Source organism: Pezoporus occidentalis, unplaced genomic scaffold (assembly GCF_034315485.1).
Source record: "Pezoporus occidentalis ecotype Australia unplaced genomic scaffold, CSIRO_AGI_Poc_V1 ctg118, whole genome shotgun sequence".
Taxonomy (NCBI): domain Eukaryota; kingdom Metazoa; phylum Chordata; class Aves; order Psittaciformes; family Psittacidae; genus Pezoporus; species Pezoporus occidentalis.
Window position 1 is genome coordinate 288,215 of NW_026912972.1, and position 26,739 is coordinate 314,953.

General features: G+C 42.2%; 1 protein-coding gene across 5 annotated transcripts in view; it reads left to right on the forward strand.

The window, feature by feature from the left end:
* Positions 1–26,739, forward strand: part of LRRFIP1 (LRR binding FLII interacting protein 1) — a 108,064-nt gene that overhangs the window by 59,479 nt on the left and 21,846 nt on the right. For 3 of the 5 annotated variants that reach the window (XR_009969162.1, XM_062642216.1, XM_062642224.1), the window contains exons 1-2: positions 25,385–25,517; positions 26,298–26,369. Coding sequence is in view for 4 of the 5 variants with exons in the window: in XM_062642216.1 (XP_062498200.1) it covers positions 26,346–26,369 (24 nt within the window). In the remaining variant the exon portion in view is untranslated. Of the gene's footprint in view, positions 1–2,428; positions 2,462–3,719; positions 3,768–6,666; positions 6,724–11,751; positions 11,794–12,834; positions 12,901–16,343; positions 16,422–24,320; positions 24,354–25,384; positions 25,518–26,297; positions 26,370–26,739 lie in introns of those variants that run through there. The other 2 variants (XM_062642233.1, XM_062642239.1) reach the window with 2 other exon arrangements.

Here is a 26,739-nt window from a genome sequence, read left to right on the forward strand (position 1 = left end):
AAGATACACTTTAAAGTGTTGCCTCGTTGCCTTTTTCCCTTATTGCTATTTATGAAATGGTGTTAAAATCTTTATTCTTTCAGACCACAAGCTGGTTTGTGTGCTTGTTTGTTTCAAAGCTAGAAGATGCCTTAAAGATCCAGAGATTTGATGAAGAAAAGCTCATCCTCACAGCTGAACATGCAAACCAATGTTTATTTTACTTACAGTTAAATTTGGACATGTTCATGAAAGTCTTTGGAGGGGAAAAAAATATCTCTAGATTAGTTGAAATTTCAGTTCTTTCTATTTAAAAGGTGATTTTGATACAACTGGGTTGTTTAACCGTAGCTATAACTGTGTGTCTCTTGATGGAGCAAGATGCAAGCACGCTGGCACCATATTTACAGTGGGAGCCCAGTTCATCTGTGAAGGGGAGATTGAGATGAGCTCTTAGGCAGAAGCTCTTCCCTGTGAGGGTACTGAGGTGCTGGCACAGGGTGCCCAGAGAAGCTGTGGCTGCCCCATCCCTGGCAGTGTTCAAGGCCAGGCTGGACGCAGGGGCTTGGAGCAACCTGCTCTAGTGGAAGGTGTGGAACTGAATGAGCTTTAAGGTCCCTTCAACACAAACCGTTCTATGATGATGATTCTGTGGAACACCTTTAGTTCATGGAAATACATGGAAATCCTCCTGATGGTTTCTGTACCATGATCCTGTGTTCTACTGTTACATACTTGAACAGCAGAAGCCTTGCATTCTGCCTCCCCACCATCCCTCAGGAAGCTTTTCTGAGCTCTTTTCCTGGAGCTGCCTCGTGCCTTCTGGCTGTGATACCACCGCTGGTCTGGTAAGTAGCAGCTCCAGCTGCCTCACGGGATGGCCCATAAATCCCTAATACTTCTGCAAAGAATGTCCTTTTCTGACAGAAGGATCTGGTTGGAACTTCCTGCAGTGGTATTTGTAATGATGTTGCACAGACTCCCCCCTGTCATCGTAAAGTAGCATTTAGTGAACGTTCTTACGCAAGCTGACGCTTGGGCATGCACAGGAAAAGAGTTTTGACAGAGCTTTCTTCCTTTTGGTCCAAGCGTCACTGGAATTTTAGAAAGTAAACATTTGCTAGTCTGAACTGAAAAGCACCCTTACACAGCTCTTAATTGTTTTATTCACATTGAATTGATAGCACGTACAGAGACTTTTCCTAGTGTGGGTTTATAGTAGATGCTTTTAATGCTTTGATCACATCTCTCTGTCTCTTTGTGAAGGTTTGGCTCTTGCTGTCTTTGTGTGTTTGCAAAACAACAAAGTTAAAAACGGTTACAAAAAAATGACCAATCTAAAAAATTACCTCTGAGGAGCAGAGTTCAATCTGGCTTCTGAGCACCAAAAACTATTGCCTTGTGTCCACAAAGGATTTGTAAAACTAGTTAGAGAATTCTGAATGCTCTTCTTTTTTTTTTTTTTTTTTTTTTGGGTATTGGAAGGCTTCCATAGTTACAGAATGCCTTTGCAAATGATCTGCAAGGCTTCCAGTACCTGAAAACTGATCTTGCATCTTTGGGCTCTTTGTACTGTGAGTGGCTGATGCTGCGAGGGGTTGCTTTTTGCAGCTATGCTTCTTTTCTGTGCAGGAAGTTTTCAATGAAATGAGCCATATCAGAGATGTATTTCTACCTACCAGTCTGTGTGGGTTTTACTCTGTATTTTCTCCTGGAATGTTTTCTAAGTGGATGTCTCAACTGCAGGCACCACAGGTCTGCTGAGCTAGCTTTTTGGGAGCTGGCCTGGATGCTTCTGGCAGAGCAGCCATCAATATGGACTGCAGAACTACCCCAGATGTTGATTAGACCAGGCTAGCAAATATATTTAAGTTCCACAGCTGTGCCTGTGCTGCAGACAGTGTCCTAGTGCGTTCATATAGCACTAGCTTGAGCATATCTCTGCCTCCTGCCAGCAGATCTTCCTCTGTGACAGGGAATCTGTAATAGCTTTCCCATGGGTCGTCCTGAACCCATGGAGAGTGTCCTGCCTTTCGTTCAAGAAGTTCTGCAAGCTTGATTCTTTATCACACAGTTGTTCCTAGGAAAGCTCAGTTAACATCATCCTCTGTGTGTATGAGACACTCAAGCCCCTCTTCAGTCTCTCTTCTATGCCAGATGTCCTTGTTCTCCCACTTCCAAGCTGGCTGCCTCTAATCTGAGACTATCCAACATGAAATATTGGTGTGTTATTAATCACTCATGGTGGAGTTTGTGCATTTCCATGTTTGGTTTGCTCCAAAGTTTCTGACTTTTGGCTTTCTACAAGAAATTCTGCATTACCTAAGTTCTTAGTTGGGATATACATCTCTGTGCCTGTTTTCTGGGGGAGGTTCTTTTGATTGCCATGACTTGTTCAGTGTTTTCCTTTGTATTCCGAATTTTTTTCTTTCCTCTCATACCTTTACAGTCTCACTTGGAACATGCCAACATCTATCCAGTGGTGAGAATAGTCTGCAAGTTGCAGTGTGTGTTAAAAACTAATCCTGAATAAGAAACTAACATCAGTTGCGGTGGTTGATCTAAGATAAGGGGTGATCTAAAATAATCCTGAGGTAGTTTGTGATCTGTGATGTAAAGATGCTACTTTGCTCTACTGCTGCTCTGATGCAGTTCACATGAAAAGCACTGGAGGATTAGAGAGATCTAAGCTAGGTCTAGTAGTTCAGTAGTTGCAATAGGACAGAGCAGAATAGCTTTTATTTTCCCTAGCAGACTTTCTCTGTAACAGTCTGTTCATTGCTTGTCCAGGTCTAGAAGTCACAGACTGGTTTAGGTTGGAAGGGGCCGTAAAGCTCATCCAGTTCCCACCCCCATGGGCACTGGACAACCTTCGCTAGATCAGGTTGCTCCAAGCCCTGTCCAGCCTGGCTTTGAACATAGTCTGTCTGGTTTTATTTCAGCATAAATCTGGAAAGGAATAAAACTTTCACAGGCTCACTCTGAATAGATCTAGCAAAGGTGACTGGACAAATAGGCTGCCTAGCAGAGCTGCTGCTTGTGTGTTGAGCTGTTACCTTGGATTTAGAGGATAAAAATCAAACTCCATAGGTAAGACAAGAGCAGGTATTTGTATTGAACACACTCAGATAAAGCTGACTCTTGGAAGAACAGAAAGGGCATGGGAGGGGGAATGATGATTGGGACTTTTTAAGCTCAGTTTAAGAACATTTCATTGTACTGTTAGCAGTGCTGTCTTGTGCCAGCACTGTGTTGAGATAGAGGCACCTCCGCTTCTGCAGAAAGCAGGCTGCACAGAGAAGTGTTACCAACTCGCTAGCTTTCTCACCCTCCTCCGTTCCCTGTGCTATTTCAATTACAGAATGCAATGTATCTATTTGTGAGTGACCTATATACAAAAATAGTTCAAACACATTGGGACTTTGCATGGATGTATAGATGTAGTTGGTAGACAGCTGGTAGCTCTTTTAATTGACTTAACCTAGCAAGCATGAATGATTTTAACTGTGGCTACTAAATTTGAACAGTGCTATTGTCACTTTTAACAACATTCTTTAATAACCGGTCGTTTGACTTTGAGGTTTGATTTCCCCCCCCATATGTGCTTACTGATCTGTGTTGTGTAGAGCTGGAGCAAAAATGGACTGATGTTTTTGCATGGTAACGTGCATGTATGGCTACGGATGGGTGCACATAAACTCATAAATGCTTTTCATCCTGCATTCTTAATCTCACTGCAGGCTGGATTAGAGAATGAGAGGACCAAAAAGAAGAACTACTCCAAAGCAGTATGTATCTCAAATAATTGTCTTGGAGAGGTTTTTGCATAGAAAACCACTGTGATAGGACAGAGAATGTGTGTTGGCTGTAAGAGTTCACCAGCCTAATGTCAAGGATACAGTGTAATTATCAGAATTTGCTGGGTCTGTGAGAATACATCACTTATCTGCAAAATGTGGTATAATGCAAACATGTCAGTGTCGTACAGTAAGAACATCTTGAAAAGTTCAAAACCTAACTTAACATGACACAGAAATAAATAATACTGGTAGAACATACGTAGTGAAGGCTGCAATCTTTTCATAAAGGTAGTTCATAAAGGCGTTTTTTACAAGTACATGTAGGGACAGGAGAAGGAGGAATGGCCTTAACCTGCCAGAGGGGAGATTGAGATGAGCTCTTAGGCAGAAGTTCTTCCCTGTGAGGGTGCTGAGGCGCTGGCACAGGGTGCCCAGAGAAGCTGTGGCTGCCCCATCCCTGGCAGTGTTCAAGGCCAGGTTGGACACAGGGGCTTGGAGCAACCTGCTCTAGTGGAAGGTGTCCCTGCCCATGGCAGGGGGTGGAACTGGATAAGCTTTAAGGTCCCCTCCAACCCAAACCAGTTTGGGATACCAGTTTGGGATTCTGCATAGTATTGATGTACAAATAGGGCACTACTTAGAGGTCTGCAAAGCCAGGCCTGGGTGGAAGGTAATGCATAATGTGCTTTCACATAGTCAGGGTTTTAGGTGAATCCCACAGGGAGTAATTCCAGGGAGGGAAGAAGTAAGTACATGAGAGAGGGCAAAGTGGTGTACTATTGCAAGAGGAAAAGACATAAAAGAATAGGGTCAGTTGCACGTGAAGGGAGAGCAAGTAAAATCTGAGTATTTTAGCCTCCCTAGTATACAATTGTATTTGTTGTACTTTTCATTGAGGTTATGGTTGGGTGCTCAGCATGTTAGTGTAGCACAGGACAAAGGTCAGTGAGGTCTGGTAAAATTGACCCTGCTCTTCAAGAGTTGCCTGGAGTATTCACCTTCAAAAATATGTGCTGGAGAGGTTTCTGGAGAGGATGGGTGATAGTGACAGGGAAAATGACCTGAGCTATGGGCTTCAGCTTGAAATCTGAATGATACAGGGCAAATTAAACCAACGCTCTAGAAGGGCTTGATATACAAAGTGGTAAACCGTTTGTGGAAAATGAATCATGTTAGTTCAACTTAATTTCCCTAAGCAGGTTAATTAAGGGCATAAAGGGAAAGCACTGGATGTGACTGTGACTTGACTGTAAGGCTCTTGGTGTGCCTGTACATGACATTAAATGAAACCTGGGGCAAGATCTAGTTATTGTAGCAGAGATGCACAGCTAGTTGAAAAATAACTCTGGTAGAAAACAAAACAGTTGGAAAGGATCTCATCTGGTCTGCTCCCATCTAAGTCAGCATCATCTGTTTTAATGGGGAAAGCAGTTCTACGGGAGTGTGTATTGCCTAGCTGTGTGAGTACAGGGCGCTAAGGCAATCTTATACAAGGTTGGAATAAAAATACTGCTGATGAAGAGGAGCTTCAGTTGCCCATTCTTCAGCAAGAAGAGTGTTAGGAAAATTTCGGAAGCCTGAAAAATAGTAAAAACGGGGCTGAAGCCGAACTGTGAGGAGGCTGCAGCAGGATTTCAGATAGATTCTTCTTGAGAAAAGAAACTGGATGCTCATGTTCTATTTATAGTGATAGTATTGCAGTTAGTAGAGAGTCTGGGCTGTTCCCAGAATTTGCTTTACCAGCTTGGGTTTAAACTGGTTTCTAATGTAATTTGTTTATTTTTTCATGGAAAAATTAAACAAATTGCACTGAGTAGTATGTGATAAATACTTAGCTTGGAAATGGACTCAGATTGGGTTTAGTGGATTTTCATTTTAGGAATGCATTAAACCTTGGATTTAAAAAATTAATTTCAATAGAAATTCTAATTAAATTTCCACTAAACCATCACCCCAAATACTACAAGGTGCTTCCTCATTCTTGATACTAAACCAGACCTTGTTGTGAAAGTGATGTCAGAATAGTGACTTGCTTGAGAAACCTGAGCTTCTAATGGTTTTGACTGAGGTGACTTTTGGCTTTATCCTCTTTTCTTAAATATCAATTTTCCAGACTAAAAACTTCATCGTAGGGCTTGTTTTGTTTTATTCCTGACCCAGAAGCCAGCGTCTCGCCTGGCTTCTGAAAGGCTTGTTCTCGCTTTTAGCTCTTTGAGAGAAAACATCTTAATAACAACAGGGCAGGCTATTGAGCATGAGGGAGGACAGCTGGACTGACTGAAATCTCTCATTACTCTTTGGACCGCCACACACTGGGAGGTGGCAGATGGTCACTGTCTGGGTTTAATTTTGATGTAACTGGGGAAAGGTAAAAATAGGATATTTCATACAGCATTGCATGTTCACTAAGCTGAATTTCCCAAATATAGACTCAGAATTCATTTGTTTGCTACATTTTGCTGCTTTTTAATTGCTTGGCTGTCAGAGGAGTAACTGCAGTGATAAATTTGTTTGTTGTAGTCTCTCATTCCTAGTGTTCCCTGTTTTTATCCTACATTGCCTTCGTTTGAAGACACAGGGTGCTATAGTAGTAATAGGGGAGGTGAAAGTGTTTCTTAACAGGGGGAAGAAGGGGTCAAAAAAAGCAAGCAGGAGTATCCTTGACATTTTTGGCTGGTATATGGGTAGTGAGAGACACAGAAATGTGCCTGTCCTCATGTTTGAAATCATGACCTACTCCTGCACTTCTCCTGTTCCTGGTGTATCTTTGAGACGTTCTGCCTCTGCCATTGCTTTTCATAACTGATGACTTGTGCTGAAAATGCCCTTTTGGGTCTGTGTCAAATGTTTTCTCTCTTTTCCCACTTTTCCTTTCTTTCAATAACAGACCAATGGTTATGAGGACGATGTGTATGGATCATCCCAGAGTAGAAAATCTAGCAGGGTTAGTAAGTTATTTATATTGCTATAAGATTCAATTGCTCTGTTTGATGGGGTTAAAGCTAATTAGCAAATTCTTCTTGTGGTGGAGCAGGTTTTTCCTGTTTTGCATGCTGTGGGGTTTGCACGTTGTCAGACGCCGAGGTGCAGCAATGAGCTGTCTGGAAAAATAAATTAGGCCAGGAGTGGTAAGAGAAATCTCCCAGCCTGGTACCAGTAGGATTTGGAAGACAGAGCTGCTTAACTTGGAAACAAAATTGAGTACAAGTTCATTTGTGACAAGGAATAGCTTGGGGACACCCAGCATGGAGGACTTCCATGTGCTGGACAACAGAAGGACTGTTCTCCAACTTGTTGTACATGTTCATGTCGTGCTCTAACACTGAAAACTCCAGAGCTTCATGTGGAATTTAGCCTCTTGAGATTTGGATATGTAAAATGGCCTTTGGATATTGATTTTTTTTTTTTTTTTTTTTTTTTTTCCCAAATGCCTGTTAAGTTTGCTTAACTAAATGCTTTTTTTTTCCTTTCTAAACTGTATCCCAGGGTTTCTGGAAACTCCCACAGAGGTGAACAGCCGGCTCAAGTGTTACTACTTAACTAATTTAGGCTGATGTACTTCTGTTTCTAGAAATATTCTTGTCAAAGAAAGCTTAATAATTAAGTCCATTGTGTGTATGTGGGTCGCAATGTTCCCCTCTGTTCCAGAGCAAGTGTTTTGTGTCAATTATAGGAATTCATTGTCCTGCTCTGTTATGTATTAGGGTTTGTGCAGATTATTTAATGGGACTGCCCCAAGCAGAGCCTCTGGGGAGCAGGCAGAGTAGCTGTTAGTTTTTTTGTTTTTTTTTACCCTGCCTTTATTTTAGCAAAGGCAGACAAAAGCTCAGAGCCTGTTGATCTCCATGCTATGAAGACTTGTAAAGAAATGTAGTGGTATGCAGACTGAAGCTCTGTGTTTAGGGGAAAAATAAACTACTTTTAAGACTCCATTTAACTAAGTATTTGAGCAGTACATGCTAAACATGAGAGACTTCAGTGAGAAGCATGAAGTTAAGCAGGCACTTGTATAAATAGTGAAATGGGACCTTACATTTAATGTCCATTTTAAATTGTTGCTTCTATATAGTTTTATGCTTGCATTTGTGGGTAAGAAACAATGAAATACCGTTGCTTAAACTGTTAAGAAAATGGTATGTCCTGTTGTTTCCACTCTTGCTGAACTGTTTGCCAAGTTCAATGAACTTTATTACGTAGTATGTCTGATAAATGATGTTCTTATTCTTTAATGATATACTCCAGAGCTCTGAGTACTGCAGGAAGAGCAAAGTATCTGTAAGAAAGTCATCCAGGGAAAAGAAGTTGTTTGCTTTCTGTTTAAATAATTTAAAATCATCTCTGTATTAGGGTTTGCAACATGGAGGTTTAGTCTATGTGAAGCATCAGTGCGGCGACAGCATTAGCTCCCTGTAGTTTTTTGTAACTAAGCATAATTTAGCTTAATCATAACTCAGAAGGGGGAAGGAATTTTGGGGGTAACTTAGAATAATAGCTGAAACGCCAAACCAGTTGTCACCAGTCTGGCTGGGATTCACCTTTAGGAATGCTCTCTCCCAGGCCTAACCTTAAAGATGGTCAAGGTGACAGTGGAAAAGCTAAGAGGATGAAAATTTGTTAGGAAGGTCCGCAGAGAAGCAACAAGTCTGCTGCTAAGTTGTTTCAAAGTAGGTGTCCAGTTTTAGGCACAGGATGGAGCCTTGTCCACATGGAGAAGAGCCTTTGTACAAGGTACTTGCAATACCCCAGGCTGATTCCCTAAATAGGAATAGCACCGTGTGCCTAGGGTAGTCCATGTGCTGCTTACAAGCTCTCTCTGTGGGAGTGAATGTAATTTCTTTAAGCTCAGTTCAGGGTGTTCTGGTTTCTTTGCAGTGAAAGTCTTATTTTATGGATGCTCGGGGGAAAAAAAAAAAAGAGTCAGATTTTTATTTATTATTATTTTTGAGGTTGGACAATGATTTATTTACTTTACAATACCTGTAACTGTTGTGTTTTATCCACAAATCTGTTTGCTTGCAGTGCTGGAAGTCCATAGTGTCAAGAGCAAACAAGTACTTTAATTTCTCACAGATTTCCCTCCTTTGTAAATGGAGTTAACCCTTACACGGTTTATAGGGATGATGCAAGGATTAGTAAGGTCTTGTAAGAAGTTTGAATAATAGCTGACTACTGAAAGCAGAGTACCTTGGTTGTCTAGACCCCCATAAGAAATGACTGGAGAAGGGGAGTGTTTGAGAACAGCTGTAAAAGGAGAGCTCTGGAGCATAGCAAAGAACAAAGAGGTGTAGAGAGATCTTTCAAACCAACTAACCATTCCCACCAGCGTGCCAATGGGAAAATGAATCTTAAACAGTGCCTGCGAAGCTTTGAAAATACATCTGCAGCTTGTGTATTGCAGCAGGGCCAGTCAGAGGAGACTGAGCCGAGTACATAGGTCATTTCATGAGGGTGGGCATGCAAGGAGGTGGTGTTTCCTCCCTGGCCCTGCATGCTGGCTGAGGCAGCTTGTGCTCGCTCCTAAGCGTGCCTTCCTGCTGTGGCATTATACCCTTCCTACTTAGCTCAAGGCTGCATCTGTCCCCAGCACGGCAGAGTAACCATTTCATCATGTTTTAGATGTCCTCTTAGGCTGCAGTTTTCCTGAAAACAGGGAAAATGCAAAGTCCTTCCCAGTGTGCCTGTGTTGTTTGGGTTGTTTGGCTCCCTGAGAGCATGATGTGTCAAGTATTTTATTGGAAAAAAAAATAAAAAAATGCATTGTTCAGCCTGGAGAAGAAAAGGCTCTGGGGAGACCTTAGAGCCACTCCAGTGCCTAAAGGGGCTACAAGAAACCTGGAGAGGGGCTTCTGACAAGGACCTGTAGGGACGGGACAAGGGGAACGTCCTACTGCCATGCATGATCCATGACAGTCTCCACTGACCAAATGCTTCAGTGGGCAGGGACACCTTCCACTAGAGCAGGTTGCTCCAAGCCCCTGTGTCCAACCTGGCCTTGAACACTGCCAGGGATGGGGCAGACACAGCTTCCCTGGGCACGCTGTGCCAGCGCCTCAGCACCCTCACAGGGAAGAGTTTCCTAATTCATACCTAATTTCAGTCTCCCCTCTCTCAGTTTAAGGCCATTGCCCCTTGTCCTGTCCCTACAGGCCCTTGTAAAAAGTCCCTCTCCAGCTTCACTTAACTACAGTTAGGATGAAACTTAGGTGCATGAGCTGCATACATGCTCCTGAAGTCCCTTACAAAGCATGTCCCTCATGGGTCTCTCCCTGGGTTATAGCAATAAGGGAGGAGGAGAGAACATGAGGATCTGGAGCCTTTTCAGTGGAATGTAAACCAACTGGGTATTTTGTGCAGAGGATGCCAGAGGAAAGGCCTTTTTATCTCTGCCTTATGAATGGAAGGGGTACACGAGTTTCACACACCCTCATATCTGTAATGCATTTCTCTTGTTCTGTTTGCCTGTGACCACTTTGAATCCTTGTCATTTGTAATCACCTACTTTACTTTTTTGCTTCCCATTTAAAGGAATTTAGGAAGTCTGTCACATAATGAAGCTGAGTTCTCAAGGTTTGGTTGTGGTTTCTCTGTTTTTGTTATTAATGCAGGCATCGTACTACTCTGATCTGGGGCTCCACAACAGCGGCTATGCTTCTACATCTCAACCTTCATCCCAAAATGGAAACTGGGTCTGTTTCCCCCTGGCTTTACCTGACCTGGATGTGTTGTTCTGACTTCATTTGGAGAATAACAACCTCTTGTAATTAGGACTGAATTTGGACCAATTGTCAAGAGTCTCTGAAGGTCTTTTAGTAAAAAACCTACAATCCTCAAAACCAACCAAAAAAAGGGGAGCAAAACACCAAAACCAAACCAGACTTTTAAAGATTGGAATGAGTAATGGCAAGCTGTTTTAAAATGAGCACAGTTAGTTTTCCTTTGCTTTTCCTCCCTTTCCTCCAGTTACTTTGTTTGCTTCTTGGCCTCAATTGGTCTGGAAAAGTAAGGGAGATCTTAATTAACTGAAGTTCTCTGTTCTAGTTGAGGCAACTTCTCTGCTCACCTTGTCACTCTAGCAAGCTTAAGACAATCCAGTCTGCATAAAATGAAATTGCAAGCAAGTCATTCACAGACTGCTAGAAGAAAATCACTGAAGCTTCAGAATCACCCAGGAGGTTGGATTGTCCTCTGCATGTGGATCAGAGCTCAGCCAGGCTGGTGCTAGCAAAGCAGTGCTCCAGCAGTGGTCCGCAGCCTGTGCTGCCTCATGGGCAGCACCACCACATGGCCACAACCTGGGGCACTGTGGCCACTGCAGATGTGGACGAGGGAGGTGACTTGCAGCAGGATGTTGCCTGCAGGCTGTGGACTGGGGACCACTGCTAGAGTACCTCTTGCACCTAATTATGTCAGATACAGATGAGCTTAATTGCTGCATCTTGTGCGTGGTGGTTACTAACAGCGAAGTCATTTCTTTTGTGGTGCTCCAACTGAAGTACTCATAATTTTGTTTGGAATTGTTTGGGTTTTCTCTGCATTGTTGTTTAATAATGAAACAGGTGAGAGGTGATCTTACAGCTGTGTGAAGCCCTTAAAAGGTGTGTCTTAAAACATGTAGCTCTTTTTCTGGCTTTGGTTGAAGTGAGGAGGAACACTCTTTCTGGCTGCTATACACAAATGTGTGTGAGACAATTACAGTTTTTTAACGACCTAAACCTAAATTATGCTGATTTGCTTTTGCATACTCTCGTGTTCTCCTGTCCTGTAGGAAATGCACGTGTCTGCTTGGTATTCTTAGTCTTTGGGAGTTGAGATCTCATGCTTTTGTGGCACAGATTACTAACATTCTTTATAATGGGTTTCCTTCTGTTGCAGTTTACTAATCCTAATCTCATCAAAATGCCTTATTCTGCTGTAGGTGCCTTTTTTTGTTTCATTTTCTATGCAAAAAAAGTTTTGTGCTTGTCTTCCTCAGCCCTCCTTGCTGTGCAGTGATGCCCCAGCCAGAAGTTACAGGGTTTGTTGTACTAATACTCGAAACCCAAACACCAAAGCCACTCACCTTAAGCCATGCACATGTTGTCTCCTACCTCAGTAGTTCCTGTTGGGTTCATTTATTTCACACTCTGGTGTTTGATCCATCTGAATGCATGTGGGCAGTGCTGTTTGTACAGACCTGGATTCGCTGATCCTTCTTTTTATTCCTCTTGGAATAAAGCAAGGCAAGGGTATTCATCTCGGCCTTGCGCTTGGTTTACAGATAAAACACTTTGAAAAGGTCATACGTGAAGTCCCATCATAACCACTGCTCATGGGGTTGTGATGCTGCCATCGGCTTTTCTCTGGATGGGAGACAGTGATCCTCATTTTGGGGTCTTAGCTAACAGCGTGCAGGAGAGAGGCAACATCAGTTCTTTCTGTTGTGTAACAACTAACAAGAATCTGTTCAAAACAATTTTATACCCAGATTTCACTTTTCTTGTTCAAACTTTCGAAGTAGCTTCTCCGATTATTATTTCTTTTTTCTTAAAGCTTAAAGATAGAGTTTCCTACTGCCCCTGTGTTTCCTGAGCCGTACATTCATACACTAAATTGGAGCCAGTCTTAAAACATGAATCTTCCTCCCCTTTTATTTATTTAGTAAACTGGCTGGTAAGTGATGTTCACCAGGTGTGAGTTTCCTCCATATTGCCAGCACCACAAATGAAGGTTAAACAGGCTTGAACAGTTTAAGAATTGATGTAGCTATTTTGTTGACAGGCACCATAAGCTGTTGAATTGATGGCTGGGAGAAGGGTTAGAAATGCATGACTGTGTGATGGACTCGGGGGGATGTGTGTCAGATTGTGCACATGCCTCGTGGCATTTTCCGGCTCACATCTTCAGGTCGTGTTAGAACTTCACTTGCATGTTGCTTGTGGTTGCATATGGGAGATGTCCCCGTCCTTGCACATACTGCTCATTCCTTTGTGCTGCACCTTGTGAACATGTAATTCTCCAGACTGAAACCAGAAACGAGGTCTGCCAGTCCTGTTCTTACTCTGTCTTTTAATTGTAGGCGTCTGTGTATGACGAGAGCATTTACAGTGGGAGTCGTCGGTATAGTGCCTCTAGTTCTCGTGCTGTAAGATGTTTTCTGCATTTCCCTGTTGTCTTGTCTCTGTCCCCCACTAACCTGTGTGTACCAGAGCACAGCCTTTTCTGGGCTGAGCAGTGTTTAAGATGGACTGTGTGAGATCCATAACCTACTGCTATAGGCAAAAGGACAAGCACCATTTCTGTGTGCTTCCATGAAATAATAAGTAGGAATTTATCTGCTGTTGTGATGCGCTTGCACTGACAGAATCCAGCAGTAGGCACTCGCCCCACTACAGCAAGGGTGTTCATCTCTGCTTTGCACTTGGTTTGCAGATAGAACACTTTGACAAGGTGGTACATGGAGTCCCTTCCTTTGCTGAGACTTAAATCTTCTTCTGAAAATACAGATTAAAAACCACTCCCTTCTCTCAAGCCCTTCCTGCAGCCAGGAAGCGAAGGACTCGTGTGAACACACGGCTGGCTTGACTTGGGGGTTGGGGTGTTCTGGATTTATATGCTGTAACTGGGGTCTTGGGCAACTTGGTGTTTTCAGAATGCACACTCCTGTGAGTGGAGGGCTCTGTCAATTGTGGACAGCAACAGTATGAGGAATGGCAGTAGGAATTGTTTCCTTTCATGAAAGAGAGGCTGCAGGACTTGGTTTATGGATTAGAAGGCAGAAAATGCCATCATCTCTTCTCAGGTGGGGCCCCTGTCATTCGGGCCTGGCAGTACATCTGCTGCTGTCGTATCTGCCTGGGTAGTGGGGCACACTGCTTACACTCTGATCACCTTCACAGCAAAAAACCCCCAACCAGACAGAAAAACCCCAACAAACAAAAAGCCACCACTGACACCTTAACAGAAAAAAGCCTCAGGACAAAGCACTGATGTCACTTTAACCTCAAAAGTGACAATTTTGTTAGCCTGGAGAGGGAAACACTTTCAGGAATGTTTACTGAGCACTTGTTAGCCTTTACAGGGCGATGCCATCCTCTTGCAGTCACAGTGACGCAGTAGCTGGTCTGTGCATCTTGCTGCTGCGGCTGTTGAGCTTCAGAGGTTTGTGTCGCTGTTGTGCCTGTTTTTCATTTGGCTCCTCTGGACCATTCATCCCTGGTTACATGCTTGGACCGTTGTGGCAGCTTGCAGTCCAGTGAATTTGCCACAAGGCTGTGCTGAGCCCTTGGTTTTTATGGGGTGTGTCTTTCTGTTCGAGAGAAGCCTCTCAGAGGTCCAGATGATACAGTTCTACTCTTGGCAGGAATCATTGCCAGTGGGCTCCAAACCCAAATGCTCTTTATAAGTCTTTCAGCCACTGTTAATGGCTTCAGCAAGGAACACTGAATAAAACACTGGTGCTGGTTCCCTTTCTTCTCTCCCCATCCCACCCTGTGCTACAGGTATTGGAAGTCTGTGTATAATCAAGCCTTTCCACTTTCTTTTGCATGGTTGCATGTTGAGAGTTGAAGTACAAGGTTTTTGCCTCAAAGGGAATAGCCTTTTCACAATTATGGGGTTATCTGTAGTTATTTTAGTGTCTCTGAACCTCATAGCACTTTTAACATGGAGTGCCATTTGGGTAGCTGTCCCCAAAGAATGATCTTGGATAAGCAGATGACAGGTGAAGACAGGGGAAGAGGATAAAACTAGCCTTGCTTGGTCTCAGCCAGCTGAACAAGTGACCCTTGCTTCCATGTTCTGCCCTGCAATAATACTAGGAGCAACTAGAGAATAAATCAGGCCTGTGAAACATTAATGTGGGGCTCATCAGCAGTTAATACTTTTTACCTGTCATGTGTTTCTAGATTATTCTACATCCTTGTTATAACACAAAACACTGGTGATGGTGCAAGGTTTCTGTGCTAGAACTACTTAACCCCAAATCCAAATCTTAAGTGTTTACTTCAGTGCTTTTTGCTTTTAATTTAGGAATCAAAGTGGCTGTGATTGAAAATAGCTGTAAATTGTATGTAGCATAGTTCCAGATTCTGTGTATTGTCATCTCTGAGGCTGAGCTCAGTAGCTCAGATGCATGAAGCCAGTGTCACTTCATGTAAGACATCTGAGGACATGGCTTGATCACATTCTGCCCTGCTTGAAGGGCTTACTAAGGGCTGTATGCCTTGGAAAGTGATGCTTTGTGGTTAGTGACTAATCTGATAGTTGCACTATAGCTGGGGTTATTTCCAGCTTACCTTCTTGTCATTTATTAGTACTCTGATTTTCATTTAATACTGTGCCACTTTGTTAGCATAACTAACAATGCTGAAACAGTCCTCCAATAGCTTGGTGAAGATCTGACTGTCTTAATAGAAGAAACCTTAATAGCAGAGAACACGCATCTTGGAAGTAGGTAATTCCTTAGATTGCAGTGGTTTTGTGCCTAAGAAACAGTCTTAAGTTCCTATGAAATCAACTGATAAAGGTTATTAGCAGCATAGGCTGAGCAGCTGAGGAGAACAGTTCCTCATGCTTGTTCCTGTCCCTGAACTGCCTCTGCCCTTGTGTTGCTTTTGCACATGAAACGTGGCAGACTGACATGCCTCTCTACAAAGCCTGCATTCACAATTACCTTGTAGTAGCAATAAGGAAAATACCATATCTGCTAAATGGCAAAAGTTTCTTTAATTCCTGTCTGTTCTGAATGAACTTCAGTACTCCCTTTTATATATGCTTACGTATCTTTCTGTAAAGTACATCCAAATACAAGATCGAGTGTGAAGCTGCTCTGAAACCTGTGAAAATAGAGGGAATAATCCTAAAATGCATTTCCAGAATAAGTTTCAGTTCTGTTTCCCTGATGCTTGAAACTTTAATTTCCCTTCTCTCTTCCACTGCATTATAACCTCTGGAAATAAAACAGTGTAGATACATTCTTCCTCCTTCTCAGCAATAAGTCAGCCCTGTCTGTTCTGCTTCACTGCTTAGATGTTTGCTTTTAAGAAGGACTAAAGTACTTTCTTTGACAGGAGATGAGGACTGCAGGTTCTGGAAAAGCAGGAGAGATAGTCTCTGAGATGGTCTCAGTTTTTACTTTAATCACCACGTTGATGGATGTTTCTTGCTTTGGCCTGTGGAGCACAGATTCATTTAGTACGTGCATAATGTTGGAAACATGGGAAGAAGGCTAACCAGAGAACCTCAGAGCTCTTGGAAAGGAGTGGAGCCCTTTGTATAGAGACTGACAGTTGTTTACTTGTGACTGGTATTTTAACATACATAAATAAATCATTTGTATTCAGTCCTTCTAAGAATTGAATCAAAGCTCTGTTGGTCTGTCAGATGGAATTACTACTTGCTTTAATTTTTAAATGAGCAGTTAGGTGTCTGGTCTCTGACTTTCACTGCTATTCCTTTGTCCAGCTGCATGCAACCAGTTTTGTAATTAACTTCAGATGTAAAGCTTTAAGTCCTCTCTCATTTCCTTTCTCAATTCTGATGCTTTTCTCTTTTTCTCTGCTTGCTGTTCTTGGTTTCCTGCGGCAGCCTTCTGAGTACAGTTGCTACCTTGGGTCAGGATCTCGGGCATCCTCAAGAGCCAGCTCTGCACGGGCCAGTCCAGTGGTGAGCTCCTCTATTTTTCTTTGTCACTAAAGTGTTTCATTCCTCTGTTCTTCAGGGTCTTTTTTTTATACAGGATGTTCAGTCTCTTCTGAGACAGTGACCTACGGTATTAATTGGACCTGCTGGGCAATCCTTAAGACAGAGAAGGTGTAAACCAGATGAAGAGTTAGAAAACCAAAGTAATTTCCATGCAGATAAACACTTTTTTACAACAGAAAGTACACTTTGGACTCATGTCACTGCTATTTCTTTTTTTTTTTTTCTAAATTGGGCATAAAACACCTCAGCATAGGTAATGTGAAAAGTCTGTGGTGTTGATGCTAGTGCCACATCTCCTTTGGTTATTAAAACGAGGAAACCCTAAATCTTACACTGCAGTATTCAAGTAGTTCAGTTTCTCTATGTTGAGCAGTATTTTGGTGATGTGTTACTTCAGGGCTGCCCAGAGATTGGATTTGAACACATTTGTTAGCCTGTAGATTACCAGGCCTTATAGAGCCTTTAGCATGGTGGAATGCTAGCAGGATTACGTGTACCTGGCATGTCGAGCATCATGGAGTTGTACCTAAAGAAGACTAAAATAACAAAGTCTTGTCCAACCTCTTGTGACTTCCCCCCCCTGCTTTTTACCAGATAGGAAGTAATAGTATTTCATTTGTTCAGTATCCAGGTACTGGATACCAATACACTGATCTTGGCTTCCGTTATTTGTATTTTGCATGCAGTCTGAGTCACTGGTGCCAGTTGCTTACAGTAGCCACAAAATGCAGCTTGCCCTTCCTTGGGAGCTAGAGGGGATTTCCTGGTTTTTAGCTTTCTGCTCACACTTGGGACTGTTTGTATGCAAGTGGCTCGAGATGGTTTGCTGCTGGAGAGGAGCTGGTGGAAGCTATTCTGCAGGGAGACAACAGGCACTTTTGTTTGTTTATTTGTTTTAAATCAGTGGCTTATTAAAGGATGTGAAGCAATTCTGTTATTTCCCTGGCCTTGAAGATGAGCTGAGAATGCCATAGTGGGTCTAAAAGGCACCACTGCAGGAGCTTTGCTTCTAATGCAAGATAGTTAGAAGCCTTGTTAATGGTGTGGCATTGCTCTTTAAAGCTCTAAATCCTGTATGGGGTCAAGGCAGCAGCACCCTGTGATTTCCCACTCTCCCTCTTTTTTCTTTTTTTGTGTATTAAACAGGGTGCCTTTTCATGTAACTCACAGTAAGGAGTCACCTTGCCTTTTACTAACAGAGGTTTCAAGGTGTTTTGATACATTTTCAGTTGTGCATTTGTTCTTGGCAGTAAAGATGCTGAAATAGAGCCCCGTCTTCTTAGTGGGCTTAGCAGTATATTACTTCCACTCATACAGTTATGAGATGTCGCCTGCTTGGACTTCCTAGAGGAAGAATAAACATCTCCTTGATTAATGGTGATAACTCATGAGAGTAAAAAAAGTGGCTGTTCTTGTCTATATCAGTAGTCTACATTAAAACTGTTTTAATATTGCTAATCCCCAAAACTGAATCATAGAATCATTAAACTGCTTGCATTGGAAGGGACCTTAAAACTTACCCAGTTCCAACTCCAAAGGGACACCTTCCACCAGAGCAGGTTGCTCCAAGCCCCTGTGTCCAACCTGGCCTTGAACACTGCCAGGGATGGGGCAGCCACAGTTTCTCTGGGCACCCTGTGCCAGCGCCTCAGCACCCTCACAGGGAAGAGCTTCTGCCTAAGAGCTCATCTCAGTCTCCCCTGTTCTGGCAGGTTAAAGCCATTCCCCTTGTCCTGTCCCTACAGGCCCTTGTCCAAAGCCCCTCTCCAGGTTTCCTGGAGCCCCCTTAGGCACAGGAGCTGCTCTGAGGTCTCCCCTTAAGGAGCCTTCTCTTCTCCAGGCTGAACCAGCCCAGCTCCCTCAGCCTGGCTCCGGAGCAGAGCTGCTCCAGCCCTCGCAGCATCTCCATGGCCTCCTCTGGACTCACTCCAGCAGCTCCACATTCCTCTTGTGCTGTTGCCCCAGAGCTGGCTCAGGACTGCGTGGGGGGTCTCCCCAGAGCACAGCAGATGGGGAGAATCCCCTCTGTTGACCTGCTGCTCACACTCTGGGGGTGCAGCCCAGGATATGGTGGGTTTCCTGCCTTAATGTATCAAGGCATATGCCTTTTTGATTCTGCTTTATGTACCTTCTGACATTAACCCACATAAAGATTTGATTGCAAGTTTATATTTTAAATTGCTGGTGGAGTAGAAAGGGGAATATTTGTTGGGTTGAAAAGCTGAATTTCCAGCATGCTTACACCTCCTGAGAGCGTGACAGTTTACAAAATCCGTGTACTGTTATCATGAGTGCTTAACACTGACATTAAATAGGATTTTCATACAATTATGGACAGTATTAGGCAGAAAATCAAAACTGAACTCTTGCCAAGAGTGATTATAATGAGAAATCCTATATTAAGAGTAGAGAATGATTCAGCTTAACTTGCTACATTTAAGCATACATTATCTTGTCCCTCCAGCCCTTAAATTTTGTCTCTTTTCCCCCCCTTCTACCAGTGTTCATTAAACAGTGAGCAGAAAGTGACAGTAGTTTGCCTGCTGTACATAGCTTTGTCAGACTGTGTTCCCATGCTTGTTTTACAACAAAAGCCAGGAAGATACATAAACACAATATGTGAATATCTATTGGTCTTTGTATTTTCAAGAATTCACTATATCTGCATGAAGTTTGTTGTTTGATTATTTGTCTTTAACATTTTCCCAGTTACCTCCCCTAGTAATTACTGTCTGCCCTCCTTTCAGTTACTGCAGATACGTGAATGTGTGGTTTAATGTTAAAGCATTATACTCCATGTCTTAACAGAGCAAACATCAGGCCCATCTGTACAGATGGAAGTAAATCTTGGGCCTGGCATGTTTAGGCTGAGATGGGCTTTTTAATACAAATTGCTGTATTTTTTCTTACTTTAATAAACTACTAGTGAAAAGTATTTACACATTTCAAATAGACTCAGAACGCAGTAGTACTTATCTGAAGACTTTCTGAACAAAACAGCTTTTTCCATTTGAAGAACTTGAACATGTTCTCATGAGAAATAAAAAGGAAGACAGTAACAGAACTCTCATGGAAGCATTTATCAGCATGCTCAAGCTTTGTCTTCTCTCCCGTACACTTACATTATTTATGGTAGGCTTGTAGCCCATCCCATCCCCTGACAGTGTGGATGTGCCTTCAGCCCCTCCAGGGTAAGGCTCTGCTGGAGCAAAGAGACTGATAAGTTTGTTTGAGCAATGACGTTTGGCATAGCACTCATTCCTGAGCAAGGATACTGCTGACAAATCCACTTCAGACCTGACAAATTTCAGCAGTTTTCTCCCTGCTGCATATTGAAGGCTTATTGCTAATAGCTAAGTGTTATGGTGGCTCTCACTGGAAAAACACAGGAACTCTGTGTTACTGCCTGTCCCAGCCCAGCCGATCAGCCTGGTAAGATGGGGAGTGCAGGAGGGGTTATGCTGACTGCAATACTTTTACTTCTTTTTCTTTAAATTCTAGTTTTTGTTGATTTAATCCTGTGTTGGTGCTACCAATTGTAAGAATTTTTCTTCCATGTGGGACATACTTCCATTTCAAACTGTGCTGTATTACTGTAAGAGCAGGAAATGATCTTAATTTGATTTCTTGCCCCAAAAAATCCCCTTGCTTTTATGAGGAAGTTGATTGAAGTGCAAGACCTCAGATGGAGCTGAGTAGTGACAGCCATGTACTAAAACACCCTGAAGTTGCTCCTATGCCTGAGTGTGGTATGTGGCACTACCAAACTGCAAGTGTTTCGGATTTCCCTCCTTTAATCCTGTAAAGGAGGCTGGAAATTGTGCCTCAGATCCTGGTTCTTCTTAAATCTTTACTAGCAGCTGGAGCTTAACGCTTAACTCTCTCCAGGGCCTCTGGTCTCTTCAGTAGGCATTTGAGAGTCTTGTTGGATGCGCTGTGCTAGTGCTGGCGGGTCTCTGATTTTGGCCTCAGTACTCACTGGTGACAAAGAGTTTCAAGGGTTAAACTGCGAGCTGACTGCAAAGTAGAGAGAAACACTTTTCCAAACATTACATTCTTATCTATGAAAAATAAGCAATAGATCCAGATAGAGACTTATGGAATGGTTTCATCATGTGGCTTCCAGCGGCACTAATCCTCTGATGTTGCTGGCATTTCTTGTAATGTAGCTCTGGATTTCTTCTGAAATCGTTGTCAGAAGGGGCTGGACTCTGATCCTGTTGTACTTACTTTGCAGAGAACAGCCCATTCCCCTTTCGAAAACAAAGATGTGCGTGCTGGAGTTCCCTGGAAAATCGCTTCATTTTCCTGCTCTTTTTATGCACTAAAATACAAAGTACACAAGTTGTTGGTGAAGAGGAAGGTACCCTATTTACTACAAGGGTGGTGAGGTGAGGTGCTGGCACAGGGTGCCCAGAGAAGCTGTGGCTGCCCCATCCCTGGCAGTGTTCAAGGCCACAGGGGGCTTGAAGCAACCTGCTCTAGTACAAGGTGTCCCTGCCTGTGGAACTGGATAAGCTTTAATGTCCTTTCCAATAAAACCAGTCTGGGATTCTGTGATTCTGTCTCTAGGGACAGACCATACCTTTGTGGAAATGAAAATTGTGTAATGTTCTATGAATCTAGTATCGTTAGGTGAATTCCTCTTTAGATGCCCTCTTCCAGCAAGTATTCTGTTAGTCCTTTATATTTGCATGCAGAGAATTTGCAAACCCAGGGTATTTGTATAAAGTGCTATGCCGAGTACCGTACTGTGAAGGTGGAGAGGTTGTTTTCGGTCTATTTAATCATTATAGCATTCTTTACTGAATGATAATATAGCAGGTAAGTATTTTGGGCAAGAATTTTGTGCAGCTTCAAATAAGCCTCTTTTTTTCCTGACCTTTCTTTGATTCTTGCTGGATCAAATGCCAAAGGGCTTGTTGTGGGAACAGGGTGAAAGCTGAAAACCTGGGGTTCCCTCTGGTGGCTGACTGCTGTTGGGAAGCACCATTTATCTTTTTAAAGGAATGATAGGTACCATGAATACAGTAATTGAAAGATGAGTAGAATGAAAACTATGTAAAATATTAATCTAAAATAGATTAATAGACCTCTGCCTTTCTACAAGACACTCTTTATAGATCTTGGTGTATCACTGCCACATAACTGTAAAATTTAATGCTGCTCGTTTCAGGTGGACTTTTTTTTAGGAAAGTATTGTGTAGCAGGAGGCATCTTTGTAATGAAAGGAGGGTGCGTTAGAATGAGGAACTGGCTTTTTTCAAAACACACTAGATTTTTAGATGTTAATGTTTCAGTCAATTGGCAGTGGCAATTACTGCCTTTGATGAGAAAACCCTCAAGAGTGCCGTTCGTGGCACCAAACGGATGTGTGTATGAGAGCATCGCTCTCGTACAAAGTGATTTGGTTTTATTCCTTTTTTTTTTTTTAAGCCACCTCAACTTCAGAAGTTACGTGATAGCTTTAGTTATTAACTATTATACCCCCTTAGAGAGTTATTAAAGATTGTTTCGCAATGAATGCATAGCAAGCTTCACAGGTGTGGTTGGTGAGTGCTCTGAGTAGAACTGTATGCTTATCCTGCGCCACACTGTCTTCAACATTTTCCTGTTCAGGAGTGGAAGCCTTTATTTGACTGATAATGCATCATTAAAACAATATCAATATTTGTTCCCTTCTTTATCTTAGTAAAAACTGAGATTGCACTCTTCCCCCCCCCCCCCCCCCCCCCCCCCAAGTAATAGAGGACATTCTGCAAATGTCTTAAGGAAAAGAGTATCTTGAGTTGTGTCCTAAACCCATACGGTAGATTTTAGTCTGGTCTAACTCCAGGCTAAATTTCTGGGGGTAGATTTGTGTAGATACACTAATCTTTGGTAAGGTGACAATATTGATAAACAACAACATAGTGTTTGGCCAGGCTTAGAAGGCTGCCAAATCCACACCTTGGAATTATCTGGCGTGAAAATAGTAGGCTGTTTGCAAAAGGCAGTCCATCTTGTTTGTTGGGTCTGAACTGAACTAACTGCCTTCATTAGTGACCTTCTCTTACTGAAAATTCAGATTCCTCCCTCTCCCCCAGTACTTTGTCTCTTCAGGGTCTTCATGAAGTTTATAATCTAGTGCTTTAAGTCTGGCTTTTAATTCAAAGCTTAAGTCTTAAATTTCCTTAATGCTAATCATAGGGGATTTATGATACGTGTTGTCAATGTAAAAAGCTGATTTGGAAGAGATACCTCTTAGTTCTGGGTTTGGTTTTTTTCATAGGGTACCACTGGTAATAATAAGAAAAATGAGTGGGATCATCCATATATTATTCTGTATAATTCAGAGGGGAAAAAACAACCCTGTGCCAAACGTGGACTGATTGGAAAGAGCTGTAGTTTCAGAGTGTGTTTTCAATGACACTAACTCTCAACCTCAGTATCCGCTGCCTTCCCCTGAACTGGATCTCACCTGATTTTTTCCCGCAGTCATTTCAGAAACACTTCTCCCTTTGGCTTTCGGGCTCTTGATCTGGGGAAGCCAGGAATTTTCGCAGAATCTTTTGGGAAACCATCTTGGCTGTGGTGCTGAATGTTCCCAGAGGAGGTTGACGTGTTCTGGACTTCATGAGTTCTGCTGAGCCTTTAATTTCACTCAGACCCTTTTACACTCAGTTCCACTTTAGATGGAGATACTTACGGAAAGATTCTGCTGTGAATCACTCCTGCTTTTGGGAACTTGTATATTTGTTTTGTTTCAGAGCATGAAGAAGTGGATAGGATGGGCTCCCACCAAGGAGTAAACCAAATCTTTTCAGGGTGTATGTGGGCTTTACTCTGTAACTCTCTTTTGAGCATTTGTGGTGTCAGTATTGATGGTAATTTTCTGTACTCCCAAATGCTACTACTTTGGCTCTGTTTTACTTCTTCTAGACTAGTTTTAATAAAGATCTCCCTTTGGAATTAGTAAATTCCATCCAAGTACCAAAACCATAAGAGATGTTTATTTCAACTTTGAACTGGTCCCTGATATTTGGCTTGATGATCAGGTTTTGTCATCTCAGCCTTTCTCGGATCTCTACTTGAAGCTGCAGTCACCTTTCATCTTAAGCAGAGAATACTCACAGAGTTTTTAAAACTTTAGATTTCTTCCCCCAGGCCCCCACCCCCCCTTCCATTCCCGTTCTTCTTTTGGGAGCTGTGCAGACACAGCACAGTCCTTCAGGTCTGACTTGGTTTCTTGATTTTTGGAATGGGGAGGGTGTGCTGGCAGTCTTCAGAGGTAGCCCTTTTTCAGTTAAGGTCCATAAATAATGTAACTTCAAGAAGCTATCTTGGTCTGGAAATGTATTGATCTCTCGGTTGAAAAACTTAACCTCTCTACTGAAGTAAATTGCTATGTTCATTTGAGGCATATTTTTGAATTGACCCAAAGTAAGTAAGATGTGTCTGCATACATCAGTACAGCAGCTGCATACAGCTGGGTTTATGTCCAGGGTAAGACATATGGGGCTTTGAGTTCAAGCCCATTGTATTCTTGCTTTGTTAACTCATAGATCGCATACCATCTTCATGTTTGAAATGTTGTCGTGTAGAACATGTGAAAAAAATATTCCTCTGTCTTATTTAATAGACCAAATTAGTTCCTATCAGTAAGTATATTCCACTTCATTACATGGAGTTTAGAAACTTGAGATAAATTGTCCAGTCAGGACACAGCTGTTCTGAGTGAGCTGGCTGCTTTATAAGTGCCTAGAAATGGCTAAAGAAGAGTCTTTCACAGGTTTAAGAATTCCCTTTCTGATATCTTACTGCTTTTACTTGTCCTTTTCTGATTGCATTAATAAATCCTTCTTAATCTTTGTTTTACAGATTGAGGAAAGGCCAGAAAAAGACTTTGAGAAGGTAAGAAGGGTCTTATGAATTACTCTGACAATAGTGCTTTCTTCACATTCTTTATGGTACATAGAACTCACGGTAAGTGTACAGAAACCTTCTATAAAATCCATTGTGGCGCATAAACTTAAATTCATAGAATCCCAGCCTGGTTTGGCTTGGAAGGGACCTTAAAGCTCATCCAGTTCCACTCCCCTGCTATGGGCCGGGACACCTTCCACTAGAGAGGATGCTCCAAGGCCCTGTGTCCAACCTGGCCTTGAACACTGCCAGGGATGAGGCAGCCACAGCTTCTCTGAACACCCTGTGCCAGCGCCTCACAGGGAAGAGCTGCTTCCTAGTATCTAATCTAAATCTTCCCTCTGTCAGTTTAAAGCCATTCCCCCTTATCCTGTCACTCCATGACCTTATAAAACGTCCCCCTTCAGATTTCTTGTAAGCCCCCTTAAGCTATTGAAAGGAGTTGTTGGAACCTTCTTTTATTACATTTTTGCAGGTGAACTTTTCAACCACTGGTCATTCAGATGTTAAGTAGTTGCCCTTTCAGCTAGCCTGAAATTGCTTTAGGCCAAGTCACATGAATACTGTGTTTGTTTAGTACATTTTAATTACAGTATTATGTAACAATAACTAATTAGTAATAAAAGAGGAGAATACTGCAGTGGCTTAATGCAGAACCCTCAGTACAGTAAAACAGTTAATGTTGCTACTGCTGCAGAGTAGATAAGCATCCATCAATGGAGAGGAGCTACAAAGTATATTATTACAAGTTTTGAAAGTATCTAGCAAGATGATACTAGCCCCTACAGACTTTTTATCGAATTAAGAATTAATAGCGGGAAGCTAATTCATGCAAACTCCTGTTACAGTAGTGTTTAAATACATCTGCTCTGTCTTTTCTCCTTAGTTTCCCTTATTAAATCTCGATCAGACCTTCACAATTTAGAAGTGCAAGGGTTGGTTACATGTATATTCAAACAACCAAACAAACTACAAATGCACAATGTATCTAGAAAAGTTCTAAACATTTTAAACTGTGTGTGATTATAGGGAGCACGTGTCTCAAGTCTATCAGCAGCTACCTTAGCTTCTCTGGGGGGGACTTCTTCACGAAGAGGCAGTGGGGATACGTCCATCTCTGCTGATACAGAGGCATCTATTAGAGAAATAAAGGTGAGAAATACTTCAAACCAGAATAAATTATTAAATATCCTTTAGACTTCCTTCCAGGAAAGAAACTGGCTTGTCCTCCCCTCCTGTCAGTTCTGCCAAAGTGAATTGTATGCTGTAAACGAAAAATGAATAGCTTTGCTAGAGACATGCTGCTGGGAGCTAGTGTGTATTGCAGGAATATTTGGGTGTATGATAGCAGAACAGACTGATCATAATGGACACATCTCATCCTAAGCTAATGAAATAGGAAGTGGACTCAGTAGAGCACAATAATAGGAGATTGAAATGAGGGAAGAATCACTGCACTTGCTGGATGCTGATTTGGGGAGGGAGCTGTATTTTTGTAATCTTGGTTATGATTCCGTGAGGTTGGACACATTAGCAAATAGTGACACAATCCAGTGTCTGTATCATTGAGTGCTAGTCTGGGTAGTCCATAGTTAAATAGTTCTTGGAATCTGTTTTTTCTTAATGTTCCCTTCTGAAGACTGTTTTAAAATGAGGAATCTGTGTTCTGTTAACTTCCATGCATCTGACTTAAAACTCTGCTGAATTTACAGCCACTTAAAGCATCTGGATGTGTATTAGGACCTCAGATAGAAGCAGGTCTGTCCCAGTTTCATCGCTGTAAAGCAGCTGAAAGATAGTTATTTCCTTGTGATCAAGGACAAAAGAGGAGAGAGACTGGAAAATAAGTTTTGAACACTTGCTTTTTCCTATCAGCTGCACTTCTGCCTGTTGGTTTGTGGCATCATTCACCTTTCTCACCATTTCTCTCAGGATATCTATGAGTTAAAGAACCAGATTCAGGATGTAGAAGGCAAATACATGCAGGGACTGAAAGAAATGAAGGTACTGGTTTATTGCAGCCTGGAGTGTGATCATTAACACTAGCTAAACATGCAGAGAGTCCATGCGGGACCTAGAACTCACCTTGCATGCTTTGCCATCTTCTGGGAGGGCTTGTAACTTGTGTGAAAAGCATTTCATGAACTGGAAAAATACCTGTTCTGATCTTGAGTGATTGTGGTGAAAAATGCTTCCATCTGTTAAGTGAAAGGCCACTGATTACTGTTGCATGTTGTCTTCGCTGTTTGGAAAGTAATCATTTTGCTAGCAAATTAAAATGACTAGTTTTTTTTTATATATATATGTATATATATATAGTTTTCTTATCCAGGGAACCTCCCAGCACTGGAAATGAGCTAGAACTCATGTCATA